The following is a 27,886-nucleotide window of genomic DNA, read 5'->3' on the forward strand; positions in this document are numbered from 1 at the left end:
TTGGAACTACGCAAAAACAAATAATTTGAAATACCACTGGATTAGGCTATATTGCCAGCATAAGTTTATAATAAATATATTATATATATAATTACTTGTTAATTATATCAATGAACTACGGTCAATAAAAATAGGCGATAACGCTCCATAGTTATATTAGAAATTAGAACCCTTCTAATTGAACACTTCAAATAATATGAGTAGGTTTCATAATATTATGTGATATCAGCGAGAAAATGGTGAGCAGTGTACCTATATATGAGGCTGACCATAAGCGTGCGCACGGGGGAGGCAGGGGAGGCGGTTGCCTCCCCTACGAGATTTTCCTCTACACCAAAATATTATATTATATCTACCAATTGGTGAAAATCGGGTGGGGGGATTGGAGTCTGGACCTCCTTAGCTAAAGTATTGCCTCCCCTGCCAAGAATACCTACGCACGCTTATGAGGCTGACACCTATATTTATATTCTCCAAAATATTTTTAATCGAAAGGGCATATAATGGAGCTAAAAAATATTTACTACCCATGTGTGGCATGAAGTGGAATTGAGCACTAACAACATAATATGATATAAAGAATATGAAATTTTACGGTATTACCGGTCGGGCTAGTGCACGGTGAATTTAGAACGTTTTTTCAAAATGAACACCAAAAATTATGTTTTCCAAACCATTTTTATTCGAAAGGGCAACAAATTTAGATTCAAAAATTGTATATTTTGAGTGTGGCACGAAGTGGACTTGGGCAAAAGAAAAATAATTCGATATAAACTATATGATATTTATGAGTTTACGGACGAATCGGCTGCGTGGTGTATTTTGGAAGGCTTTTTCGGTATGATCACCAAAAATAATTTTCAAAACCATTTTTATTTGAAAGGGCATTCAAAAAAGATTCAAAATATGTTCTACCCAAGTGCGGCACGTGGTGGACTTGAGCTTCAGAAAAATAATACGATATAAACTATATTTATTATTTTTATTTTTGGGACGAATCGGCTGCGCGGTGTACTTTGGATGGCTTATTCGACCTGAACACCAAAAAATATGTTTTCCAAACCATTTTAAATCGAAAGGGGGACAAATGTAGATACGAAAATTGTATATTTTGAGTGCGGCACGAAGTGGACTTGGGCACCAGAAAAATAATACGATGTAAACTATATGATATTTATGAGTTTACGGACGAATCGGCTGCACGGTGTATTTTGGAAGGCTTTTTCGGTATGATCACCAAAAAATATGTTTTTCAAATCATTTTTAATCGAAAGGGCATTCAAAAAAGATTCAAAATATGTACTACCCAAGTGCAGCACGCGATCGACTTGAGCTCCAGAAAATGTACCTAACATCCAGAGAATTGCGTTGATGTGTCATGCACAATGATATGCCATAGGATGAAATGTATTCGATGAGCTGTTACACGATACAATTTTGGCGAAGGTGTGCGGAGGTAAAGCGATGAGCAGTCAGCGATGAAGTGATGCAAAACGAATAGGATCGCGATGAAATAGCCACGATGAAGTGATGGTGTACCATTAATTTATATTTAAAATTGGTTGACATAGATATACACAGTTCATAAGAGCATTAAAATTTTCATTTGATTTCGAAAAAAAGTGCTCACAATATTGTTAGACATATTTTTTCCCAAACTCCAAAATTATGACTTGCAGTATACCGTCGCTTGTCCATCGAACTAAAAATGCTTTGGTTTATTTTTAATTCGATAGAAAATCCCGCGAAATACGCTGCGTTCGAAACGCGGCTAATACGCCGTGTATAGCTCCGGCCTAAAAGTACAAACCACCAAAAATAAGTTTTCATATAATAATGTTATATTAATGATAAATATTTAATTATTATTATTTTGTTAAAAATTTAAAAATATCAAAATTAAAAATAAATTTGAAAACCACTGGAGTAAACCTCAAAAAATGTTAAGTGATGAAAAGTTAACACGAATTGCGTCCGGGACGCAATTCGTTCAAAAAGGTTTGTCTACCTGTTTTGGTACGCAATTCGTGTGCACCGATATTCACCAAGTTATACCAAATTATTTTAGATATTCAAAGCGAAACTTATTTAAAACAACAAAACATTAACAAGCCTCGTAAAGAACAAGAAGAAAATATTATATTTCTAATTAATACGTGGAAAAATATAAAAATAATGAGATATTGTTAAATAATTATTTTCTGATATTGGTACCACGTATTTGTGCTAAAAAGTTATAAGACTTTTGTTATTGTGATGTATAATATTATGATTATTTATTTTTGTTTATACGTATTACATTATAAAAAAGCGGGTAAGTGGATGTCACTCTGCTGTACATTAGGTGGTGGGGTGGACCTCTGACTAGGGTAGGTTAGATTTGAATGCAATGATAGGTATCATTGTATACGAAAAAATTTGAACTATAAACGCTTATAAAAAAAAATTGTGCCTATGTATTCTTATAATTTTTTAATCACTTTAAGAATAACTTATGAGGAACTTTGTATTAAATTTTCAAGTATTTTGATAGGGCCAAAAAAATTTTATCGACACTTCAAAAAAAAATTTTCAGACAAATTGAAAAGTTCAGTCGTCTATAAATATCTCAAAAAAAGTCAAAATATTTTGAAAATTTAATCATGTAAAGAAAATACCAATCCTAATAACTGGTAAAATTTTCAAGTATCTAGGACTTATACTTTTTGAATAATAACAATATTTAAAATCGTTTCAGGATAAATCGTTATCGTTACGCTATTTCGTAAAAATTTAAAATTCAAACGCACTTAAAATTTTTCCTATAATGACGCTTCGAGATTTCTCAATAGCTACTTGAAGGAAAGCTTATGGAAACTTAGTGTTGTATTTTTAATCCTTAGTTATAAACGCAAAAAATTTTATGATTTTTCAACTTCAAAATTACTTGCAAGTTTTCGCGTTTTCGACAGATTTCGTAAAATTTTGAACTATAAAAGCTTATTAAAAAAAATTGTGACTTACGATTTTTAATTTTTTTTAGCTACAATAAGAAAAACTCATAAGGAACCTTGTATTAAATTTTCAAGTTTTTTTGGTCGTCCAACATTTTTTTACCGACACTTCAAAAAAAAATTCTCAAAAAAAGTGTAAATTTCAGTGGTCTATAAATAACTCAAAAAAAGTCAAAAATTTTTGAAAATTAAACTGTATATAGAGAACACTAACATAAACATTTGGTGAAAATTTTAAGTATTTCAAGTGATTATTTTTTGAATTACAACCATATAAAAAAATCGATTTGGTCGAAAACTGATTTTGCGTAAAAATTCCCGTTTTTCTGTCATTTTTTTTTTGTTTTTCTCGATTTTTTTGAAAACTGTTGGAAAATGTTTACTTTTGACTTCTATAATGCACCAAGGATCTTTAATTTTACATCGGAAACCACCCCCAAAGTTTGAAATCGAAGCATTATTTCGACTAGTTATGCTGTACACAGACACAAAAAAAAAAAAAAAACACATCATTGTAAAATCAATACATTCATCACTTCGTTCAGAATCTAAAATGTTGGCATATTTTTATAATTGTATAAACTTAAATTATGAATTTATAATTTATGTTTTTGTGTGACTATAAGTAACAATATTTCCTATTTGGTAAACATATTAAATTATTATTGTTATTTTCTTTAAATCCTATAATATAAAATATCTGTTTTCGCAATCTAGTTGTGTTTGCTCAAACATAAAAAGGTAAAAGTGTGCAATCGAGTTGTGTTTTTTTAGGTAAAAAGGTAAATCGTGTTGCGCCCGATTTTTCAACTATTTCCTTAAGAGTTCCCCACAAGGGAGACTAAAGAATCTAAATCCATTTCTATTCATTACCTTCACAACACTATCAATAATTATCTTTCCACCTCTAAGGTCCTTTAGTTCGCTGATAATATCAAAATGTATCTTAAAATCTCTTCTCTCTCTCTGATTGATACCTACTACAATCTGATCTTGACTCCTTCAGCAAGTGGACCCAACCACCCAACGTGTTGGTCTAACACTAAATCTTAATAAATGCCACTTTATGAGATTTAGTAGGAAGCATGTTTCTCTTATCCATCAATACTCTTTAAATGGTTCTAAACTTAAACGCGTATTCGGTGTTAAAGATTTTGGGTTTTACATTACTTTTACTTTTTCTTTCGATAGCTATATTAACACAACTATTGATAGAGCTTTAAAAGCAGGTACTTGGTTTTATAAAACGTAATGCTAGACTATTTACGTCCATCCCTTGCCTTCAATCCCTCTACTTTTCTTTAGTTAGCTCTATTCTAGAACATGGCACAGTTGTGTGGCATCCATCCATATTATGCTTTTTACATCCTTAAATACGTCTCACCCTCTTTACGACTACACTTCTATTAGTTCATTCTTAAATGTTCCTACTCTTTCCTCTCGTCGTCTTAAAGCAGACATCCACTTGATCTCATCTTTACTAAATGGCTCCTAACCTATTGATGCTCCTGATCATTCTTCTACTTATTTTTGTATTCCTTTCTATCCGACTAGAAACTATTTCTAATATTACATCCCTCCTCATTGTACGAACTACAATCACAACCATCCTATACCTACGTAAAATGCTTCACCTCCTTAACACCAACTAAAACTATTATTTCTTATTATAAACACTTTTTCTTTATTTTAGTTTATTCATCACATTTTTCACATTTATGTTATAATTTCAATAGCTTGTATTTATTATATTGACAGCTATGTAATTGCCGATTGGCGTTAATTAATTAATTAATTAATTAATAAACAGAATATACAGATACATTGAGCATGGAATTGTGAGGGACTTGAGTCATATAAATTATACTTACAACAATTCTTAAACATTAGCACCTAAATTGCATTTATATTTACAGTTTACTATACATACATAATCGTAAATTTACATTAGGTTAAAATAGATAGTTACAAATAAGTAGTTATATTTGAATACACTTATGAAATTTTATGTAATAATTTGATGACACTATTTTTCTAAATTTCCATTTTTCTTAATAATTTTAACATTACTTAGAGTCCGGTGAATTCTGAAACAAAAATATTGAAAATATAGAGAGGTATACAATATGTTAAATTATACTTTAATATACTAACGTTATAACTACAATATCAAGTAATAGAACTACACTTGCTGTGAATATTACTGTAATCCAAAATATTGATGATCTAAATATGATTTCATTTACATTGATGAACACAGTAAAATGCATTAAAATCTTCTTTAATTCACTAAATAATAAAATAACACAGAAAATATATAAATTATAAATAAATCATTTTTACAAAAAAATGAACACCTATTAATAATCATGAAATTATTGAAAACAATATTGCAAGCTAAATTGTTATACAGAGATATTAGACAAAGGCGGCAACAGATAATATATTTATGCATAGGTTAACTCCAAAATGTCCATCCTTTCGTTTTATACTCTCACCTGGTAGCTAATTGAATCTAGCCTTAGCATGTTAATCTCTGTCTAGTCTGTTTCAAATCACATTATACAACACACTAAATATATATATATATACATATACATACAGTGGCACCAAAGTGTATAAAATATAGTATAACATTGTACATCAGGGGCCCACTCACCTTCCTATTTTTATAATTTAACTATCAGATATTTAAATGTATAGTTTAGATGCAGAATCTTACGGTGGGCCACCCATCTAAAAAATTTACTATAATATCTCATAGATAAATTAGGTGATCGACTTTACGGTATACATAATATGTATAGTAAATAACATTATTTATTCAACATTGATTCCTGAGAGATATTAACTGTCACTTTAAATATGCTATGATTATGTTTAGATATTTCTATATTTAATCTTTTTCTTGTACTTGGCTCTTGCTAATTAAGTCCATTTAGCGCTGTTAAACATTTCAGATGAAATTTAATGTATTGAATTTAGTAAATTATAATCAGTTTGTGTAATTGTTTTTTCATCATTATTTTAATAATAAATATAAATATAAATATATAATGTTTATAACATTGTCACTATTCACAATTTATTTTATATTTATAATTACTATTTTTAGGGGTTTTTTACAGTTAATTGGTGATGTGTGGATGTTTTTTTATAGGGCAATAACTTAAGCTGTAGCTGTGTACGTAGTTACCTATTGAGAAGTCAACATAACAATTACCTTAATATCTGTCAAAACTTGAAAGTTTTTGTATCAATTACCATACATAAAAATGAGTTATTGAGATTTCACAAAATAACATTATATTCATTGTGTGTAACTTAAAAGGATGTTATACCTACATGTATGTTTCATATGTGCAGTTTTAAAGTTCTAAAAACTTGCTTCAAAATTATGATGTAAAAATTACCTTTTGAGGTAGGTACCTTAATACTATTCTTTCCTTTAAATTTTATAATAGGTCAATTCATTTCAATATTAAAAATATCTGGGTAAAACATATTTTTTTAAACATATAAATTTCCATGTTATGCTTTAGTAAGATGGAGACCACAAAGGTGGGTATACCGTTTTTTAAAGTTTTAACAATACTCAGGCCAGGAGAGAATATTAGGTACCTTTTTTAGCATGCAGACTTACGGTAGCGATTATTCTAAAACCTCAATTCTCTCACTTTGCGCCATGATGGTAAAGATTTTTACCTATATATTGTTTAGGTACATTACAGCGTCGACTGAATGTGCCATTGTGGTTATGTGGGGGATGCATGGAATTGAATATTTGGATGTGTTTTGATCGGGTCATGGTAATGTTCTTTTCTAACGCAGAGGATTGTACAATACTTAATAGTGTAAATAATTAATTAAATAAGTTTATTACTTATAAACTATTATGAATGAGATCCATGATAGAATTGATAGCCATATAGCTAAGTGTACGATTAAAGACCATGATTGAATATGTAAGCCGGCCTTGAAACACACAATGACCAACATACACTAAATAAATAATAACAAATAATATTATTAAAATGAATAATGCACATAAAATATGACTTAGGTATAATTGTAGATCATTATGTTATTTGTATTACAGTGTATATGACGTTTCCAAATAATGAATAATCGCCTACTCTCCCTTCAGTCCATATAACTTCATGCTTCATAATAAATAAGCATAACCAAAATAAGAGTATTGAGTGAAATAGAGCGTTAACTATCCATATCCAAAACATTTTAAAATTAAACACTTTTTGGGTTTGATAGTACAACTGTGGACATTTTAATCTCTTTTCCGTTGAGCATGTTGTTAGAAATAGTCCCATTACGATTGGTAGAGAAACTGTAAATAGCTAAACAAACACAAAAAAAGCCATTTGCTCTGATTATTAGTTTTAATTTAAGAATCTTGAATAGCTTTCAAAGATTCACAAGCAGTATACTTATATGGCTAAAAACTAAGAGTTTTAAAATGTGCTCACATAAGTATCTTGTATATCTATGGCTGATTCAGAATGACTAACTCATAATTATTTTAACAGGATACTTACAGATTTATACATGAAAATATTCCATCTATCGAATAATACTTCAGCAGACCACCCAGAATAAATGGCAAACCATAATTGTAATGAATTGAAAACAACGGTTTTATAGTGATAAAAGTAAATCATTTTGGCAATCTTTTCATAATTCCATGCCCCGTGCACAAACAATAATTTTAATAAATAATCAAACTGAAAAAAAAATTAATTTAAACTTCCCAAATTATAATTTTTTAACTTAAAATTAAAATAATTTAGGTTTACATTATTTACTTGAGCAATTGAATAGTCTGAAGCATTATACGCCTGTAATCCATCTAATCCAACTACACCCACTCCAATACTAGCTTTATGGAGCATAGGCACATCATTAATTCCATCACTTATAGCCAGGGTTACTTCATTTGTGTATTTTGTTACAATATCAACAATCTGTTACATTAATTTCAAAAATTTTAATACAGTTATTGTTCTTAAAGCTATGTTAATATTTTATAGTACCACTTATGGCTTTGAAACATTTACACACTACTCAATTTTTAAATTCAAATTATTTTATACTATTATTTGAAAGAACTCGTGTATTTCTATATTTTCTATTGTAAATAATGAACAATTCCCATGGTTATTTAGATTCAAGGGCAGTCACATTGTCTGGAGAGAGGCTATGGTGGTCTCACCCAGGCATGATAGAAACCTACGGGTGCTAACTAGAAATGCTGCCAAATACACAAGTGTTTCAAAAACCTACAGTCTCAAAAACCCAAAAGTATCAACCAACCTTAGATCATATACTATATGATCTAAGCAACTAACCAACCTATAGCTAATGGCCTTAGTCGTCAAAGTTTAATTTTAAAAAAAAATGATATATATCAGGAGTGGCCCACATGGACATCAACGAGCCACATGGATAAATATTATGATATAAAGGGCTATAATATTAATAGATACATTTTATAATTTTATCATATTTTATTGTTAAAGAAGTAAATATTTGTTTTTTTTTTAATAAGACACGAGCCACAAGTTGGCCACCCCTGATATATAATATGTATTTTAATTTGAAAATGTGAGCTAAGCATAAAATTTTTATTATTAATGATTATACTGTCAATTATACTGGTACCTATTTATGTCTTGGACATCTTTTATTTTTAACTTTTAACTAAATTTTTCTTGTATAGGTATACACTATTTTGAATTTTTATGTGTCATATCTCATAAATCATAAATAGTTTAAATAAGTTAAACACCTACCTCACATTTTTGTGAAGGTGATATTCTGTAACAGATGACTGACTTACAGTCTAAGCACAACTTGAGGAATATCATTTTAAGGTCGCTTGACAATGCATGCTTCATCAATCGTCCACTTATTATCAACGTATAATTCATTGTTTCAACTGTAGTGCCCAGACGGTATATTTTTTGATTTACAGAATGCTTGAGATCCTTAAAAGTTTTTTTAATTAGATAAATATATATCTATAATTTTAAAATCATTTTACTTAAAACTATAATAATATTGGTAGGAAATATTTTTAATCAGTAAATCAGTTGTCATAATTATCATTTATTGTGTTTCTAAGAATGATAAAACCTCTAATATATAATTATCTACTGAGAAATTCCTTTAGAAGTTAAGAGTTAAAATACTTTCCTCGCTATTTTTTATAACAAATCTATAAATATCAATCTATATAATGAAAATTTCTATATTTTTTTTACCAATTCCTGATAAAATCTTTATAAGAAATTTAAAAAATATATTTTAATATTTTGCATGTTTTTTATTAGATAGTAGATATACTAAATCATCATTCTTGAGAATGCTTTAAGGCTGAAGTAGTATAGTATGTTTGATTGCCAGACAATACATTAAGTAAGCTAAAATTTATGAAAATATCAAAGTACTCACTAGGTACTGGTATTAATAATATCTTCTAATAAAAACTGTCTACCTACAGACCTACTAAAACCATTGGTAACTAACTAAATTATTTATCACCTCACTTAAAATCTTTAACATTATATTTATAAGGAAAAATTTACATCAAGAATTCCACATCAAAAATTATTTTTCTAGTAAGTCATCATTAAAAAATGTTTTAAATATTAATTATAAATACATATTTTATATTAATATTTTATAAATTTACTGTTAAATTAGTTTCATTAAACATAATTATTGAGCTATCTTGTGTAATGAGTGTTGTAGACAACCCAAGATTTAATGCTGTTTCTTTTTTATCTCCAGTTAGTATCCATATTTTGATTGATGCACACATTAATGCTTGGATAGTTTTTGGTACCTGCAACAATAAATATTCATTAAAATATGAGGTGTTAAAAATAAAAATGTAATTTATAGGTTTATGAAATAATTACACAAATACACAACAATATAACGATTTAATATAGTATATAGTTAGGTATAAGACGAAGATGGTCCGTAAGATTATTATAGTACTAAGTAGGTATATTTTAGGATAAAATTGTGGTTAAAATAATTTATTTTACTATATCATAAAAATTATTAATACAGTAGGTTAAATTAATTTTTGTCAAAAAAATTGCATTTAAAAATATCACTGCATATAAAATATTTTTGAATAATAACTTATTCTTCATTAAAATATCAAATTTTGTCATTAATTTGAACTTAAAATAACTATATTTTCACCGGTAAATTAATGAGCATTCTATTCATAGATTTTTTTGATATTTTGTTATAATAAAAAAGAATACCTAAAACCATCTCAAATTTTCAGCAAATATTAAAAAGACTATTTTCCATATTTGATACATAATGTGTGTCATAAAAAATACTTATTAATTTTATAGGTAGACTTTAATTTTAAGTTCATATTTGAAGAAAATTACATATTTAAACCAAAAACCCATGAACCACTTCACATTTACTGTTTTTTCCATGCAGATTCATATGGTATTCATGTGGGTAAAGTATTTTCACTAATTTGAACGTTACACATTGAAATTGAAGTAGGTATAAATTATAAACAATTTTATCAAATATTTATTAGAAAATGTGTTCAATACATAAATTCACAGTTTCTACTCACGTCAATCAAAACATGTCTTCACATGGTGGTTAAAAATAATAAATAATGAAAATGAAATATAAATATTGTATGTGCATTATAATTTATAAATATAAGCGATTTTCTTATTTTGTTCTAATTAATAACGAACATATGTATATATGTACTTAGAAATTTATACCAAATGTTAGTTTATCTCTATACTTAATAAAATTATCAAAACATTTTGAATAGTTTTAAACTGATTATGGACATTTAAAATTTTTTTTTAGTTTATTTTTATATAAATATCAATAGAATTGTATTTTTTAGGCCACAACTTAAAATTTATCACAAAGCCCCTTACACATTTTTACAATATAGTTTAAAAATATTAAAAATACATGGTAAATATTTTCTAGCCAAAATTGAATAAATTTGTTGAATTTCTATAATTCAGGATTGAAAATTTAAAACGAGGTTCCACTTGAGAAGAGGTTCTGTGGCCAAAAAGTAACAATATTAGTAGGGTTCAGAAGTTATAGGAGCAAAAAAAGGCAAAATATGCAGGAAAAAATTATAAAATATGCATGAAAAAATGTATTTATTTATTAAAAGTGTGTTATTTATTTATAAATATTCACGTAAAAAAATTCTAAAACTATATATTTAAAAATATTGTATTGTTTAAATCTTTTATATATAAAAAAAAATTTGGCGCATTATCGGTTGGCGTTTGAGATTTTATTGAACTGAAAAAATGTAATATTATTTAAAATAAATTGGTTAAGAATGAAAACAAAATAATTTTTGTAGAAAATATTAAATATGCATACAAATATGCCAAAATCAATGAAAAATTGACCAAATATGCATTTTTAATTTTCAATTTTTAAACTCAACATTGTGTAGTTTGGATTTATAGCTTGGTTTGCTATAACTCGACGGTGCAACTTTTATAACTTCCGAACCCTAGATATTAGTTATTTTGTTGTAATTTAAATATATTATTCGTGGGTATTTGGAACTTTTAAAGTAGTATATTATTTTATTTTATACACACACACAATGATATTTCAAAATTAAATCTTTTTAACCTACTATAGTACTAATTCTTAAAATACAGTTAGGTAAATTAATATCATAAATATATCCACTTAGTAATATTATATAATCTCACAGATTGTCTCCCTTCAGAGTTCAGAATTGTTTTTTCTAAGTATGCATTGGCCAATGATTTATCATTGAATTCAAATACATCGTCCATAAATGACATTCTCAACAAATACTGTACAACAGAATGGTACCCTCTTGTACACATTTTTTCTTTTTAAGTTAAATAAAATTAATAAATGATTAAACGTTTAATGAATAAATATTTTTTTATCATGAAATAATACAAAAGACCCCCTTTAAATAAAATCCAAAAACTACGATTGCCGGTTGCACAAAACATTGATGAATTTAATGATCCAGTTAAATTTTAATTAACTATTTATGGACCACCAATTCATGTTTAATAAACCATTAATTCACAATTTATTCATTAAATGTAGTGTGATTTATGATACTTGGCAATAAGCTAACTAGCTATTAGTTATTATTTGTTAGGTATTTTATAAGTTATGATAATATATAAATGCAATCTTATTGATAAATGATAAAAGTATAATTATTAACCAACATTGTCTTGTAATTTATTTTCAATTGCAGTCACTCCAATCAAAGTCAGTTTATTTTCTATTTTTTCAGCAACTTTATTTTTGGCGCTTTCTCGGTTTAATAACACAGTTGATGCATTGCGATATTCATCTTTCCAGCTGTTATAAAAGCTTTCAGAAACATTCTTATATGCAAAACATAATGTTCGATAACCCGAACAGGCAAAATCATTTAAGTGCATTAGGGTTTGGTGTTTATACTTTTCCCCAGATTTTGATAGGCGTTTAATAATGCTGGTATCTGCACCCTAGAAACATTAAAGTGGGTAGAAAAGTTATTTAAAGTAATAAACTTATCAATATTTATTATTATTATAATACTTTGCAAAATAATTTTATTTGACCATCAGGCATTCGAACAATAACTGACATTCGTTTCCTATAATTTGTAAACTCTATTACATTTAAAATTTCATAAGTCTCTTCTCCGTTAAATGTAGTAATAGTCACTGATGTTGGACAACGAGTGTGAAATGTAAATCCAAATTGTTGTGATCCAATCACTAATGCTTGTTCATCTAATGTTATGCATAAAAAAACGTAGATTAATAATTGTCAAACAGTAAACTAAAATTAACCTAACTATATGATTTTTGAAAAATTATAAATACTTATATTATATCAAAATATAATAATTATACAACAATTAAAATATAAATAAAAGATAAGTATAAATGTGTGATCATTGAGTAGGTATATATTGTTATATATATATATTTACAATAAATATACAATGCCTATCTAAAGTCAATACAACTTGTCACATTCATTGGTAGGTATAGCATATATGTACAGTACATTATACATAAATCAATCCATTATTATGCATACAATATTCTTATTTGTAAAAATAAAATTTAATGGCTAGTTATGCCTGCAAGATGTAAAAACTAAGATGTATTTTCCTTCCCTCGAGGGAATTTATTATATCCCAATATATTTTATGAATTTAAATTGGGAAAACAAACTACTATAATATTTATAAAAATTACATTTATTTTGAAGATGAAGAATTATCAATATTAAAATGTAAATAAGATATAATTTATAAAATACATGATATATTTTATAAATTCAGAGGGCCGGAGTGGCGAAGTTGATTGTGACTCACACAGACATCGGTTCGATTCATAGCAAAGTGCAAAAAAAATTGTATGGTTTTTCGTGATCACCAATTTCTCATGCTGTCGTCCGATGGAATCATTCAGTTTCCAAATAAGTCCCACTCCATTAGGAGTGAAGACCGCACATGCTCCTATTGGAGAAGGGGGTAGTATCATGTATATATATTATATATATATAAATAAATCACATGCTCACTCTACTACCCACTCATGATACTCATTAACAGAGGCCTTAAGGTTGCTTCAATGAACAAATACAGAGAAAAAAATATTATATCATATATAATTTTTTAAGTGCTCAAGGTTTAGAAACACTTAACAGAACTTAATAAATATACTAATAATATAGTAACAAAATAGGAATTTTGTAATTTTTAAAGTGTATATAATTTGTTTCTTTGAATTTTTTACAAACAAAATTTTATGAATATCATAATTTTTCGCGTGACATTGAAATTTGACAAACTTGCCACTTTTGGCACGCGTGCCGTCAGTTAGCCACCTCTGTTCTATAGGAATAAAATGTATGCCTTAACAAAAAAAAACATAATAATAATCAAAAGGAACACCCTTAATATAATATCATAGCCCATTTATTATAATATAATATATATAATTGTTAATATAAATAATTTGTATTTACCAGGAGACGAAGCATTGTAAACTATTTCATCTGTCAGTTTTGACTTCTCTGGAATAACTGTATGGCAGACAGACATTATTCTCAAAAAATTCACGATGTAATTTTTGGTCGGGTGATTGGTTAAGTTCTATAAATTATAAGCTATAAAAAGTAGGTATCTTTAATAATAAAAAAGTAAATAATTAAAATTAATTAATAGGTTTAAATATTTATAATTTATTTATTAGTTACGAGTTTGGCTTAAAGTTTGTGTTATAATTAATAGGTGTATGAAACCTATATATCATACTATTTATTGAAACCCAGTAGGTATCTATTTAATTCTATATTTCACTTATTTTATTTTTCCAAATGTTGTATCTGGTCAGTTTGAATTTAGAATAATAATAAATAAGTAGGTATCTAATTTATAAAATAAATTTTTCATTTTCAATTAATAATTCTCATCTTATTTTTAATAGTTTTTTTTTTTTTAGTACATTGAAATATAAATATCAAATTTTTATTAGATAATTATTTTTTTCAAGAAAATAAACCTACTAAATAAAGCGTAATATAATTGAAATAATAATTATACCTACAACTCAACACTTAGATACTTAGTCAAAATATGGAGACAGAAGTTTACTGTATTTTGAATATTTTTAAATTGATGTGAGAACTTATAAGGAGCGTTGTATTAAGTATTCAAATATTTCAATTCACATTTTTTTAAACATAAATACATAAAAAAAGATAAATATTTTAAATGTTTGACAAATAAATATCCAAGATATTTTTAATCTTATAAAGTCTAGAAAATTTTAATATTAATATTTAGTCAAAATATTAAGTATCAATAATTTCTGTCTATTGAATTGTAGAAAAATAAAATAAAATCTATTCTGTTTAAAAATGGTTTAGATTTGACTATGAAAATATATAGATAACTTACATGTATCATTTTGTTTTGTGATCCTTCTGGATAAAGTTCTCCAGCAATTGAACAATGTTTTAATATCATGACATTGTTAGTTAAAGTTCCAGTTTTATCGGAAAAAATATATTTTACCTGAAATAAATTACATTTTTAACTACGTATATTTATTAATTATTATTATATTGTTGAAATGTTGAATAATATGTATTCTATAGATAATAATAGGATTGGGTTATTAAGCTTATAAGTTATGATTAAAAATATTATAAAAATAGTAATAAATGTATGTTTTATTAATATGATAAAATAAATTAGTCATACTAGGTATTTTATACTAAAAATAATATATTTGATACAGTTTGGTGCATATTTATTAAGATTATAAAATAAAATAGAATGAAATATGAACATATAAAGAGTAATTTACTATAGCAATAATTGTGTCATGAACTAATGTGTATGTTATCTTATAACAAAATAAAAATATGTAATTAATAAATAAATACCTTGGCCAACTCAACACTAAGATTATGTGATCTAACCCTAGCAGGTATGTTGCTTTCTTCTTGGTACATATCAATGTCATTATTTATAAACCAATCCTGTAGAAACAATAAATATTGAGTAATTGCAGTTACCATGAAAAAAATTCTTAAAAAAGCTAAATAAAATCTAAAAGTTAGTATAGGTATCTTATACCTACTAAAAACTAAAATTGGTTACAAACTCAAAATAACTATATATATATATATATAAGTAGTAGGTAACAAACAATACATATAGGTAATATATTTACCAATTATATAAGAGTTTTATATATTAAGTGTTTATGGTTTTAAAATTCCTCAAAACATGATTGTTTTTTTAATTTGAAGCTACTCAAGAACAAGATAGTTTAAAGTTAAAAATGACAGTGTGGTCTAACGTTGCTTTTGACAATAAATAAATGAACAAAAGATGCAAATATCAAACCTAACATATACTATATATATATATATATATATGTATACTATAAAGATATCAGATTCCCTACTTTTAAACCTATGTTACCACTGAGCATTTAAAAGTAATGATAATATGATATCTAATTGATAAAATTAGTAGTAAAGCTCACATCATAAAAATGTGTTGAATAAGTATATTTTATTTTAGTGTACATAGCTACTTACAAGTTTTGATATTTACCTAATAAAATTAAATATGGATGATGGGAATTATAAAATGTGTTAACTTTAGAGATAAATGTTCAATTTTCAAAGTTTTAAAGCACTTATGAAAAAAAAAAATCTATTGAAATATTATTCTTAAATAGTTAATATACATATATCAAATAAATAGATACATGTATTATTTGATTATTTTACATTGCCTACCTATTTATTATTAAATTTTTTTTTAGTTATATTAGTAATTATGTATTTAATAATAAAAATGAATAGTAATTTTACCTGTAAGAAACGTACTACTTCAATATATAGAAATGATACAGGGATTGTATAGTGAAATATAATGAAAAAACTGATTGATTGTAAAAGAAATGTGTACGCATTGACATCTATTAATTAAAAAAAAAAATAAATTATTTAAGTATAGATTTTAAATTCATTTATTTACATTAAACATTTTTATATGATAAATTATAGATATTTACCTACTAATTTATTTTTAATTATAAATAGCTAAAGCTTTATAAATACATTATATTAGGTATATTGAATATCATAAATTATCAAAACTATTTAAGTTATATTATTTAATTATAAAATTATAAAATATGTAAGTATAAATTGTTTACTGTCTATGGCTATATGTACTATAAGAAATATATTTTAATATTACTACACATTTTGTATTAGAAATATAATTTAATTTCTCGTAAAAAATGTACAACTAAATTAATTAGAGTTATAATTAAACTTTGTTTAACTTAATTGTACTTTTGAAACATATTTAAATATGTATTTTTCATATACAAATAATTATTTAAATACTTATATTGTGTTACCTCTTTGTTCAAGGTACCAATGTTTATTAATATTGTGTTTAATCCACCACATAGAGAATAATGCGCATATAAGACTAAAAAAAAAAATTAGTACAAAAACAGTTTTCAGTAATGAGTTTTGAATTGTTTTCATTGCTGATTCTTTTGAAGAGCGTAAAGATTGATTAAGCATAATTTTTGTTTCATGACCGCAGTAAACCACAATTCCATAAATCCATTTTGAATTCCGCAGAACTGATCCTCTTAATAAAAATTGTTTATTATCTAAAGGTATACGACTATAAAAGTAGATGTATTTAATAATAATACATATATCATGTGGTTTAATAAAAATATAAATATTTCTCACATATTATTCATAATTGTCAGTCTTCCTAAAAAATTATAAAGTAACTTATTTGGCAATTCACATTCAATTATTCCCTTTAAACCAATCAAATCTTTTAATTCTTTACAATAAGATGTTTCTTTGACACATTGTCTAATTTTTAAATTTACTTCGCCATCTAAATGTGTAGTTTCAATGTGACAAGTTCCATACAGTTCGCTAAAAATGATCTTGTTATAACAATAAATAAATTACTGATGTTGTTTAAATACCTAGATGAAAGTAGTACAAGATCTGCTGGGAAGATATTATTATTTGTGACTTTAATAATATCACCAATACCAATTTCACTCCATCTCTTTTGAACTAAAACACCATTTCTTAATACTTCCACACATTTATGATTAACTTTATAATCTCTGATACGTCTAATCTATTAAAATTATATAAAAGTATAACATTATATTTCTATCAACTTTGAAATATTATATAGATCAGTTATTTTTAAATTAGTTATTTACTTTTTATTCGCTGAGTAAAAACCACACATGCATTTTAGATAAAATATCGGTTAAAACTACAAAATTTTTTAGATTGTTGTATCCAAAAACTACTCACTTTCTAATGAATTTATGATTTCATTAAAAATATATGCTTATATTTTAAAATTGTAAGTATATAATTATTATTTATAGGTATAAAAAAAATATAAAATAAATACCATCAGCCAATAGTTACTGATCACAATAATTTCATAATAATTAAGTATTTTACTTGTTACATCAAAAATAGCATCTCCTTTATGAACAAAAGTAAGTTTTGGTGACAAGAATATCATGATTTAAAGTTTTTCAAAATCTCTTGGTAAACTTGGTCAAAGTTTTAGCGTGTAAAATACATATTATGGTCTGTAGATTTATATAACTCATACTAAGTGTGCGAAATTTTGGTATGTTTAAACCAATAAAGTATGCAGATTTTTCTACTAACCTTAAACTGAAATCTAAAGTTTTTTCTTCTAACCCTTTTTAAATATATACTTACTTTATAAATTATAATTTAAAATTTGTATAACATGTTTAAGAAAATATAAGTAAGTGTAGACACCTAATATTAAAATAATACACTTTAAGTATTTAAATTACTAAAGATTTCAGAATAAAAATAAAACTGTTAAAGTACCTAGTTTATTATTCTATTTTTTTGATTCTTACATGTATTTATTTTAATTTATAAAGTTAATATATATTTATATAATATTTAACTGTTTCATATTTTATAAAATATTAAGCAGCTAAAAAATAAATATAGGGATCCCAGATTTATTTATTTTTTAAATACATGACATTTTAAAACATACTTTTAATTTTAATTTACATTGGTGTTAATTTGGTCAGGGGGGTATGGGGATTTATGTTGGCAATTAACAAAACTTGTATCGGGACATCAGGCCACTTCATTCAAATATAAGACGTATGGGATCCCTAAATAAATTGGATAATAAATATCAAGACTTTTTGACCTATAAGAAAAATGAAAATTCATATTTTGATGTGTGGACAACAACGTATATTAAAAAAAATTGCATAATTACTAAGTCCTTAATAATTGATTTAATCGCCGAGAATCCAAGCTTAATAGTTAAAGGTAATATTGTTGTAAATCTGCCAACTGGAGATGCATCAGGTATTTGCTAAAAAAATATACATACATAAATAGGAAATAAGCCAATAACTGACATATGTCTAAATTGGTATTAAACATTCATGTTTTTGAAGTGAATTATGTTTAGTGAAGAAGCGAAAAATAAAAAATAAAATTATTATCTTCTGACACTATGATTCTATGATAATAAATAATAAATAATAATCATAATTTTATCTTTGTTCCGTAGTATCAAAAAGTTAATTGAAAATTGAAAATTGTTCTTAATATTATTTTAATCTAATACAACCTAAAATTGTACCTTGATGCCAACCATGAAGTTTTTATTTGTGCCCTCTGTAAAGAAGTTTCACTTCATTTGTATGTATTCGCAACTTAAATTTGTCTTAATTTTTTTTTTTTTAAATAAAAAGTACCCTTCATCTAAATTATCTTTACAAAGGTTGATACATATTGAGTATTTTTATAATAGACTATTGTTAAAATCTATAATCAATGATATAAGTGTATTCCTCACATTATTGATGTACTTTTAAGTTGTTTTATCAAGGTATTAGAACAAAGGCTTAAAAATAACTAAGTTTGAGTTTTATACGTTCACCATAAATGTTTGTAAAAAGTCATAAGTGATACAAGTTGCTGATCTTATGAAATACAGAGAAACATAAATGATAAAAAATATAAAAATGCATTTACATTGATTGCTGAAGGAAATGTTACCTTAAAGTTTGCAAGTGACATTTGAAACTGAATTCATGACAAAAACAAATGTAAAGTAGGTATGATAGATAATTTTATAATAAAAAAAATGCAGAAAGAAATGAAAATGTAAAAGATTCAATATAAAACATCAGACAATTAATTATAAAAAAAAATGTGATTATACTGAGTTGACTATTCTAATTATATCTAACAGATATGATTGTCTTTAGTTTGTACTCTCTATAATAATAAAATTAAAATTAAGTTGCTTGATGCTGAAAAAATCCAAATCAGTGTTCTAAAGAACTTCAAACATTTAAACAAAGTGAGAAAGAATTTTAATAGGAATGTTAAATTATCAGTTGATATAAGTTATGTTTTGTTTTTGCACATATAGTAAGAAGATAGTATTTGAAGTAGACGAAACTTCTGAAGTTGATTTTCAACAAACTTAAACATAAATATATCCAACTAAAAATAAAGTGAATTTTCTCAAAGCTTAGCAATACAAACCTAGAATAATTTATACGAAACATATGGCTGATACTTTAAGTAAGGATAAAGACTGAAGGAGGATGAAAGATACAAAAAAATGATTTGCTAAAAGAAGATAATATTAGAATGCCAAAAAACATAAATGAAATTCCTAATATCATAATATACTTTAGATTTAATCAAGAATTAATATATTTTGTAGCTAGTATAACTAAAAATATTTTAATTAACTTTGTTTGCAGATATTAAGATAATAAAAATATGTATTTTTACTATAGAAACACACCATACATACTACAAAATCAGAATAACTAATCCAATGGTTGATAGACCAATGAATGTTGTGAATATCAATAATACATAAAAAAAATTGTTAAAACCAAAATAAACTGAAGATGTTTATTAAAGTTAAATTAAAACTGAGAGAAAATATTTAGCAAATAGTAATAGTATTATATGCATTTAGTATATTGAGATTAACACTCAAAATTAAAAGAATATTAAACATAGAAGAAAACCTAAAAAGAAAAGACAAAATAAGTGATAGCAGCAGATTGTCTTAGATATTATGTTATGAAGACAGAAGGTGGTGAAGCGCCAGGGCCATATTTATACACGGACAAAATATAAATTTGTCCTGGGCACACATGGCTAAGGGGCCCATCGGTGACTAACAGACTATGTAATATTATATTACATATGGTCCAATTTATATATTACATATGTATATATGGCCTAATTTGTATTTTGTCCTTGGCCATATATTTGGTGAATCTATCAAAGGAAACTTAATTTATCTTTGACCAAATAAGAAAATTATTGAATAAAATAACACAGAAGAAACTTAAATTGAAGAAATCTCTAATAATGAAGTCATAATCATGAAGATTCCAACCATTCAACTAGAAAACTGTTAAGAACATTTAGTTTGAAAGAATTATCAATCCATTATAAAAATTAGATTTACAGAAATATTAATTCATACTTTTTACATATAAGCTTAAAAAACATGGGTAATTAGTGCATAATAACATCTACATCTAGTCTTAAAGAGTGTAAGTTATTTTCAACTACAGGTTTATATATACAGGCACCTGAGGCACCTAATTGTAACTCAATAAAATAGGTATCATATGATCCTATAATTCATTAATTTACCTACCTAAATATTATTACACAATGTTACAATAAGTATTAAGTACTATTCTTAAAGACTTATAAATTACCTATATAGTATATATTGTGTACTAACCTGCAGTATAGATATAAATAAAAAATACTGGTTGGAAAATTTTAGTAATTGTTCGATGGTAAATAATGGTACAAATGATAAAATTCCGTAGTGGGCAGTTATGACATGATTTGATTTTTTCTTAAATTGTTCTTTATCATTAAATCGTATGACTCTGTACATTTGTCTATTTTCATGATCTCCGTGGAAATCTATAACACACGACTTCAGTATAATAAAAACATTTATGCAATATTTTCATTTGTAAAGTAAGTGGTAATGGTAAATTTAGGACCATATCTCTCCGCGCCACCTAATCTAGAGTTGTCTTCTTTCTAATGGTCTATTATTATAGCATCACATAGATATGATTTTGTTATAACCTAGCCTCAGTAAGAGGTGGCATAGACGATTTCATCTGAATGAGCATAACCCTCACATATAATATAATGACTAAGATTTTTCTTTATACACAAATTGTAAAGCTTTTTTTTTTAATTGTGTATCGTGTATGTAGTTATTAATTACTTAAAGGGAATAATTGTAATACAATATTTACGAACAATGCAGAATGTTAAATGTTGTGGGTTTAATAAATACATATAGGTACATATAGCCATATAGGTAATGATTATTAAATTTCTGGTAGGTAAATAATAAAAAAAACAAATAGGTAGGTATACTAATATGATATCTATAAGATTCCGTAGTATATCATATTATTGACTTACAAACTTTTGAGTATTATCTTAATTCAGATCAGTTTAAAATTTTGAGCGAAGCAATCCTATCAATGACTGTATATTAATATTACAATGCTGTATTTATACATTTTTAAAATTTTGTATTCCTTATTTTGGAGCGAAAATGCATCAAAATTTCACTTTGATGGTGTTTTTTAGTCTTGGATATAGTTAAATAGTTAATACATATATATCTACCATGAGAAGTAAAAATTAAAAAGCATTTAAAAAAAAATCAAGGATATAAATAGCTCAAAAATTGTCAAAATATATTGATACATTTACATTTAAATTTCATTGTATGAACAATGATAGATTAATATTTGATAAAAATATCAAATATTTATACTGTTATTTATTTTTGAATCATAACAAAACATCAAAATTCACTATAGGTAGTAGAAATTTCTTGATTTACCGCTGAATAACAAATACCATTACGATTGTCAATTCAAACGTCCAAATAAAAAATAATTCTACTATCTAGTAAACTATAATAATTAAGTTAAAGGTAGAAAAACTAGTTGAGAAATTCATTCTATTAAAAAATGTTTCTAAGTTTTTTCAAAATTTGAAATTTCAACGCACACCTATCAAAAATAATCATGGCTTTGTAATTTTAATATTTTTTAACTATACTATATTAAAGTGTTTTATGAGGACCATTATTTTCAAAATAATTTTTCCTTACTGAAAAATTTTATTTCAAAAGTAATTAAAAAAAAAAAACAGGTAAGTAGGTAGATATCGCTCTGCTATAAAGTAGTTAACAAGTGGGTTACTGTAATGGATCGTATTAAATTTGAATTCAATGATATATTATTATCATTGTACAATTTGTACACGAAAAATGATTCTGAGTGGAAACGGTTCGCCTGTCAAGAATATTTTATAGTTTTATACTATATTAATTTAAAAATATATATATATATATATATATATTATTGTATAATATACAATTTAAATTACTCGAATTATAATTTTTCTAAATACTAAATTACAACAATAGAGCTAAAATTATTATTTTTGGTAATTTAATTTCATCCAAATTTTAACTTAAAATAACTATAAAAAAAAATTGCGTATGTAATTTTTAAATTTTTTTCCCGCAGAAATTAACTACTTACAAGGAACTTTGTAATTAATTATCAAACCTTAGCTATAAAAGTTAAACGTTTTATACATTTTTAATAACCAAAGAACTTGTAAATTTTAAATTAGTAAATTTTGTCATATAGTTGAAATATTTTGAAAATTTTATTATGTACCTTTAGGAATTGATTAAATAAACATTTAGTGTAAATTTAAAATGTTTACACTTATTCTTTTTTGAATAACAACAAAATAAGAATATTGGTACAAGAGAAATTGAGTGAATATCCAATGTTATATAATTCAAATGCTCATAAAAATTTTATTTAATGTTCCATTTCCCGGTAGAAATTTTTATTTGATAAAAGTAGACAAACAAATTAAGAATCTTGTATTGATTTTCACACCTTATATATTTAAAAAAAAATACATTTTTATGAATTTAAAACTCAAAATAAATTGCAAATTTTCGTTATTTTTACGTATGTTGTCAAAATGTGAACTTTAAATGCTTGTTAAAAAAAAAATGGTGACTGTATATATTTTTAATATTTTTTAACTACCATTGTGACAAAATATTAGGAGCCTTTTTTTTAATTTTTAAGCTTTTTTATTCAACGATTAAGATTTTATTATCATTTATAAGAAAATAAAACTAAAAAGATTGAAAATTTCAAATGTCTATAAATAACTTAGAAAGATTTGTAATATTTTGAAAATTTTATCATGTATAGAAAATGTCAGTATAAACATTCAGTGAAAATTTCATGTAGGTAACTACGATGATTTGTTTTAGAGTAACACCAATATCTAAAATCGACTTTCTAAAAATGATTTTAAGTAAAAATAGGGAATTTCAAAATTTAATCTCCCTAATGCACCAACTAGACTTTCCAACCGGAAAAGCAACTTAGGTTGAAAATCGAAGCATTATTTTGACAACTTATTGTGTATTCGTGTACACAGACACATAAAAATAAAAAAACACAGGAATACAGCATTTTGAAATCAATACATTCATCGCTCTGCTCAGAATCTAAAATACGCTCAGAATCTAGTAAGAAAGATATACTTGGCATAATCTTTTTTTAAAAAGCTTGCGGCTTATTTAAATTTTGACAATATTAGTCAATATTGCAAAAATTTTCAAATTACATAAAATATTCAATTTTTTTTGCTAAGGATTGAAGATTTACATGAGTTCTCTTAAGTAGGTTATATCGTAACTAAAAATATATATAAACATAGTTTTATGTTAAAATTTGAATTAGATTAAGAAAAAAAAGAAATAGAAAAGAAGAATAACGATTTTATGAATGTTAGTAATTTCGTTGTAAATGGAAGAGTACACCATAATGATATAAAAAAAAATAAAAATGGGTCAAATTTCAAATTTATGTTAAAATAATAAATGTATCAATACACATAGGTAATATGTTTAATATTGTAATGTGCAAATAACATTTGAAATTAGTAAAATGTTACTTTATTATCAAATACTTTTACATTAAATTATTATTAATTTTGTATGTTTTATGTATTTGAATACAAAATATTTGATAGTCAAAAAATTTTCTTACCGGAGTACTTGGGGTGTACATTTTGAGATGGCTTTTTTGTCCTCCAGTTTAACATTTCTAATTTAACAATAAAAAAGCAATTTTATATTTAAATATTAACAGTTTATATAAGTTGCAATTAATTGTAATATTATAATTAGTAACTAATGACATTATGAAACAAAAAAAAGATTGAATTTTTAGGTAAAATGTACAATATAGGAAAGAATATAAACTGAAGTATATATCTTGACACTCGTATTTTTCAAGAAAACATTATCTTATCTTTATTGTTAGTCACTTATAGAAGTCATCTTGTTCTGCCTAAAAAATGAGTTCAAACTTAAAACTATCCATGATTAACTATACAAAGAGTATATACACAAATACAGAATAAGCTTATAGTGAAAAATGTTTATTTATCTTATGCATTCATTATAAATTTAATATATGTTTAATCGAATTTTATTATTATTCAATAATCGTGAATGCAATCATTTAAAATTTAATAACTCAAGAAGGTACTTGAATTCTCGAGTTAGCAAAAAAACGGTACCTAAGTGGGCAACTATCTACTGTTGCTGTGCTTTAATTATATAAATATTCATTCTAATAAATGCACTATAACTTAAATTTGAATCTAATAATTATTGTACCGGAAAAACGATTCTAAGTGAAAACTATCTGTCAGCCTATTAATAATTATATTTTAAGATATTAATATATTATTGTGATTAAAGCAGGCTCTATTATTTGTAAAATTTCGGACTGAACACTGAATTTGTTAATTTTACTGCTTCAATGCTTCATAGTATATATATTCATAGTAATTCTTAATACTTTTCTGAATAATCGAGAAAAATAAACTAAAAATTAAGGGAAAAACGGGAAATTTTACGCACACTCATTTTTCGAGAAAATCGATTTTGGTTTTTGATGTAATTTTAAAAAAATGAACATGGATACATGAAATTTTCACCTAATGTTTATATAAGTATATTCTATCCACCATGCAATTTTCAAAAATTTTCGACTTAACTATTCATAGGCATTTGAAATTTTCATTATTAGTTTTTTTTAGATTAATATTGGTAAAAATTTATTTGTTAGGCAGAAAAGCTTGAAAGTTTAAAACAAGGCTCTTAACATATTGTTACAATAGCAGTTGAAAAATAAAAGAAATTCATGGTCACAATTTTTTTTTTATAAGCATTCAAAGTTTGAATTTTGACAAAATACGTAAAAATCACGAAAATTCACAAATTATTTTATGCTAGAAATTCATAAAAAATTTTCTTTTTAAATCTAAGATTTGAAAATTTAATACAACATTCCTTATAAGTTTTTCAATCTTTATCACAAATAAAAAGTCCACCGGAAATTCAAATTAAATTTTTATGAGCATTTGAAATTTAAATTTTTACAACATTGGATTTTCACTGGATTTCAAATTTAGTGATTTTCTTATTTTGTTGTAACTCTAAAAGTCTAAAATAAATGACCGCACATACTTGAAATTTTCACTGAATGTTTATATAGGCATTTTCTATATTTGATAAAATTTTCAAAATATTTAGATTTGTTTTGAGCTGTTTACTGACATTTTAATGTTTCAACTTTTTTAGTTTTTTTTTTCTATAAATATCGATAAAAATTTATTTGTTCGGTAGAAAAGCTTTAAAATTTAGTACAAGGCTTCTAACACATTTTAACAATAGCAGTTGAAAAATAAAATAAATTCATGGTCACAATTTTTTTTACAAGGATTAAAAGTTTGAATTTTGACAACATACGTAAAAATCATGAAAATTCATAAATTATTTTATGCTAGAAATTCATAAAAAATGTTCTTTTTAAATCTAAGATTTGAAAATTTTTAATAATCTATAATATATCCTAGACAGATAAACCGTCTTCGCTCAGAATCGTTTTTGATATACAATAATATAATATCATTGGATTCAAATTTAATTCCATCCATTACAGTAACCCACTTGTAACCTACTGTACAGCAGAGCGGCATCCACGACTTACCCGCCTTTTTTAAATTTAACCTATCAGGAAAAATGTTGTTAAAGAAAATTAAAGCAATTTACTGTCCCAGAGTCGATGACAGGCACAAAAAAAAACACATATGCATTGTAAAATCAATACATTAGGTAATCGCTCAAAATCTAAAACGATAAAAATGAAATGGAGACTAACAAATTCAGAAATTTAACTAGAAGTCGTGAAAATCATAATAATTTCTTAATTATGAGATCTCCTCAATAAATAATAATAAAAAAAAGGTTGTTTTGTTACTGGGTAACTTATTACCTAACGTTATCACGAACTGATGTAAATAACTTAAGTAGGTACCTACTTGGGTACTTTTATCACATAATGTCATAATACCTATTCTTACCATACACTAGGGCAGCGGTTCCCAAACTTTTAGAATCGCGGAACCCTTAGGAAATAGTTTATATAATATTTATTTAAAAAAATGTTCTAATGATAATCATAAAAAAATTATAATGAATAAAAATTGATCGATTTTTTTCTAATGGTAAGGTTTAGAATAATTAGGTACAAGGTACCTATGTGCTATGTGACTATATATATGTTTCTATAACATAATATTTTGACTTTCATCGTACTGTACCTTATATAGTAGGTAATATATTAATTTATATTATAAAATTATAACTGAGCTGGTATAAAATATCAATGGTATCTATAGTATCTACATGAAATAAAGTAATAAACTCACAAAAATAAAATTCAATATCGATTTAAATAACTAATTTAGTTAAATTTAATACACTTTGGTTCTTCACCATTCTGCACCAATATAAAGATCACTCGTTACTGAACATTTTAAATTGTAATAGAATGATTAGGTACAGACATCAATCGACAGTTGGGCGTCGTTCAAAACCACTTAACCACACACTCATCATTCATAACCGCAAATTGTGCACCGTTTAATACAGCACAAATTTATTTTCTATTGTTATAAAGGGAAATTTGGAAGGTCAATAATTCAAAACCTCATAGGTACATTTGATTAACAATAAAAAATAAAAAATA

At 25.3% G+C, this 27,886-nt stretch overlaps 1 protein-coding gene across 5 annotated transcripts; it reads right to left on the reverse strand.

Moving 5' to 3' along the window:
* Window positions 1-4,869: 4,869 nt before the first annotated feature.
* On the reverse strand, window positions 4,870-27,623 carry LOC107167179 (putative phospholipid-transporting ATPase IA). Of its 5 annotated transcripts, none has more exons than XM_089217082.1 (21): window positions 27,567-27,623; window positions 24,833-24,889; window positions 21,439-21,629; window positions 18,919-19,017; window positions 17,597-17,757; window positions 17,346-17,543; window positions 16,997-17,274; window positions 16,440-16,546; window positions 15,498-15,593; window positions 15,007-15,123; window positions 14,073-14,199; window positions 12,627-12,823; window positions 12,269-12,553; window positions 9,703-9,855; window positions 8,801-8,995; window positions 7,805-7,972; window positions 7,547-7,732; window positions 7,091-7,348; window positions 6,877-6,995; window positions 5,148-5,282; window positions 4,870-5,080 (listed from the first exon to the last, which is right to left on the reverse strand). In XM_089217082.1, the coding sequence occupies exons 2-21, from the start codon at window positions 24,885-24,887 to the stop codon at window positions 5,020-5,022; spliced, it is 3,186 nt and encodes a 1,061-aa protein (XP_089073208.1). In that variant the 5' UTR covers window positions 24,888-24,889; window positions 27,567-27,623; the 3' UTR covers window positions 4,870-5,019. The 5 variants fall into 5 exon arrangements, with proteins under 5 accessions (XP_089073208.1, XP_089073207.1, XP_089073205.1 ...); XM_089217081.1 differs by lacking the exon at window positions 27,567-27,623 and adding an exon at window positions 27,459-27,520; XM_089217079.1 differs by lacking the exon at window positions 27,567-27,623 and having other exon boundaries at window positions 24,833-25,040.
* Between the last annotated feature and the right edge of the window lie 263 nt (window positions 27,624-27,886).

The sequence above is a fragment of the Diuraphis noxia genome, unplaced genomic scaffold, assembly GCF_037042655.1.
Source record: "Diuraphis noxia isolate RWA-SAM2 unplaced genomic scaffold, SU_Dnox_SAM2 contig0001, whole genome shotgun sequence".
NCBI lineage: Eukaryota > Metazoa > Arthropoda > Insecta > Hemiptera > Aphididae > Diuraphis > Diuraphis noxia.